Source organism: Palaemon carinicauda, chromosome 10 (genome assembly GCF_036898095.1).
Source record: "Palaemon carinicauda isolate YSFRI2023 chromosome 10, ASM3689809v2, whole genome shotgun sequence".
NCBI lineage: Eukaryota > Metazoa > Arthropoda > Malacostraca > Decapoda > Palaemonidae > Palaemon > Palaemon carinicauda.
The window spans coordinates 78,589,205-78,591,704 of record NC_090734.1 but is presented as its reverse complement, the minus strand read 5'-3'; the positions used below and the strand labels follow the sequence as shown (position 1 = coordinate 78,591,704).

The window sequence follows — 2,500 nt, the reverse complement described above, 5'->3', positions numbered from 1 at the left end:
ACAGTTCCGGCACTTTTACAAAATGCCTTCACAAACTTTTGTTGAATTTTGCAGTGACAAAGTTAGGCAATTTACAAAATGGTTGCAAAAGACAGGTGTTTCAGATTTTGAATCATTAAAAAATCTTATTCTAATGGAAGAGTTTATTAGGAAATTGCCAGGTAACATTGCTACTTTCATTCTGGAAAAGGGAGAAACCAACTTGTTGAAAGCAGCCAGTTTAGCTGATGATTACTACTTGATTCATAAAACATTTAAACCATTTAATAAGTCTACTTTTTCTCAATCATCCACAGCATATTGTTCCTACTGTAAGCAGGAAGGGCATCACATAGAGAACTGTCCTAATCCTTCGTGCAAGAAGTCTGATGTTGGAAAGAATTCTCCGAACCCTAATAGGAAGGATAATAAGAAAACTTTTCATGTTGCTGCTCAAGAACTTGATGGGGACGTCTTCAAACCTTTTACTTGTAAAGGCACCGTGAATGGTATTCCAGTTACTTGCTTAAGAGATACAGGATCCTCCCAAAGTGTGGTAGCTCTGCCTTCACAGGACTTCAAACTGAGACATGAGTATGTTACTGTTTCGGACCTCAGTACCACCAAATCCATGCCTTTGGCAGAGGTGAATTTACTGTGTCCTTACTATCAAGGTAATGTTTTAATTGCAGTTTCACGAGATCCTTTGCCTTGTTCATCTATCCAGCTTTTAATTGGTAATGATCTTGCAGGGGCCATTGTTAATCCAGTAGTATCTGATCCTGATATTCTTATAGAAAATGAATCAAATAAATTAAATAATGCTGTTATTCAAATGACATCAATTAAACCAATTGTTATAGATAGTGGAAATAGAGTAGAGAAGACATTAGACCTTATAAATATGACCAAATCAAATTTCAAGGACTTGCAAAATAAAGATCCTGTTCTTAAGGATCTTTGGAAGAAAGTTGCAGAGCCAGATGATCATCCCAAAACTCCTTACTTTTAACTTGATAATGATTTGCTTTTTCGACATTTTAGGTCCTCCAAAGCACCAGCAACCACAACATGGTTTGACTGTCATCAACTGGTTCTACCACTCTCTCTAGTTCCAGCTCTTCTTGAATTAGCCCACTCTCATGTGAACCACTTTGGGGTCAACAAGACTTACTCTACCTTAGCTGAAGACTTCTTCTGGCCTGGGATGAAGAAGGACATTCAACAATTTATTAAAGCATGTCATCATTGCCAGACTACTGGCAAACCCAATGAGAGACTTCCACCAGCTCCTCTTCAGCCAATATCCGTACCAAAGTTTCCCTTTGAGAGGATTATCATAGACAGTGTTGGCCTAATGCCTAGGACTAAGCAAGGTAATGAGTATTTACTTACTGTTCTTTGCCCAACAACGAGATATCCCATAGTAGTGCCAATAAAAAATATAAATGCAAAATCTATAATTGGTCAACTTGTCAAAATTTTCACAACCTATGGATTTCCAAAGACATTGCAATGTGATAGAGGCACAAACTTCACTAGTAAGCTTTTTCAACAAGCTATGAGAGAATTCAATATTCATAACTTATATGCTTCTGCTTATCATCCCCAAAGTAACAGTGCTCTGGAAAGAGTTCACCAAACTATTAAAAACCTTCTTCGGAAGTACATGCAGGAAACTTCGGAACAGTGGGATAGAGATATTGATCTTCTGATGTATATTATAAGAAGTGTACCACAAGAGTCCACTGTTGTGTCCCCTTTCGAATTAATGTTCGGAAGAAAGCCCCGAACCACTCTCAGTATGGTGAAGGAAAATCTAATTCATAACAAGGAAGAAGAGATTACCAACATTTTGTCATATCTACAGGAGCTAAAGGATAAAATTATATCACTTCATGTATTTGCTAATACCAATCTTTTGCATTCCCAGGAGAAGATGTCCCGCTTGTATGATAAAAAGGCAAAGCTGCGTGTATTTCAGCCAGGAGATGAGGTGCTTGTATATCATCCCATACCCGGTTCACCCTTACGTGAAAAATTTATGGGACCTTACAAAGTGCTACAAAGAATTTCTAAGGTAAACTATGTTCTCTCTACTCCTGATCGTAGACGATCAAAACAACTAGTGCATGTGAATTTGTTGAAGGCATATCAAGCACCTATTCAAATGGTAAGTCATCTCTCAATTTCTCCTGAGGAGAAAATACTACCACTGGAGGAATCTTCCTCAGAGTTGCTCGTGGTTCTCCCTGACGATGATCAACTAATCAACTGGAAAGACAACACCAACAGTCAAATTCTAAAATCCTTGCCCAGTTATTTTACAGGAATACCATCTTCTCAGAGAAAATTACTATCACAATTGCTCTCCAGGTTTCATGAAGTATGTTCTGACAGTTTGCAGAGAAGTCAAACCATTCAACATGATATCGTCATCGAGTCAGGTGTTACTCCCATACGCCAGACGTACTACCGTATGGTAGGCAAGAAGTTGGACTCGTTGAAACAAGAGGTACAG

At 38.2% G+C, this 2,500-nt stretch overlaps 2 protein-coding genes across 4 annotated transcripts in view; one reads left to right on the top strand and one right to left on the bottom strand.

Annotated features, from left to right (window-relative positions):
- The window catches only part of LOC137648654 (uncharacterized), a 3,051-nt gene extending 1,849 nt beyond the window's left edge, over window positions 1-1,202 (top strand). Inside the window, exons 1-2 of one of the 3 annotated variants that reach the window (XM_068381659.1) lie at window positions 1-625; window positions 1,024-1,202. The exon at window positions 1-625 is cut by the window's left edge and continues 1,558 nt beyond it. In XM_068381659.1, the coding sequence (XP_068237760.1) occupies window positions 1-625; window positions 1,024-1,059 (661 nt within the window). In that variant the 3' untranslated portion in view covers window positions 1,060-1,202. The other 2 variants (XM_068381660.1, XM_068381658.1) reach the window with 2 other exon arrangements.
- LOC137648430 (cell adhesion molecule 3-like) overlaps window positions 1-2,500 on the bottom strand; it is a 209,273-nt gene that overhangs the window by 81,766 nt on the left and 125,007 nt on the right. The gene's annotated exons all lie outside the window — the stretch shown is intronic.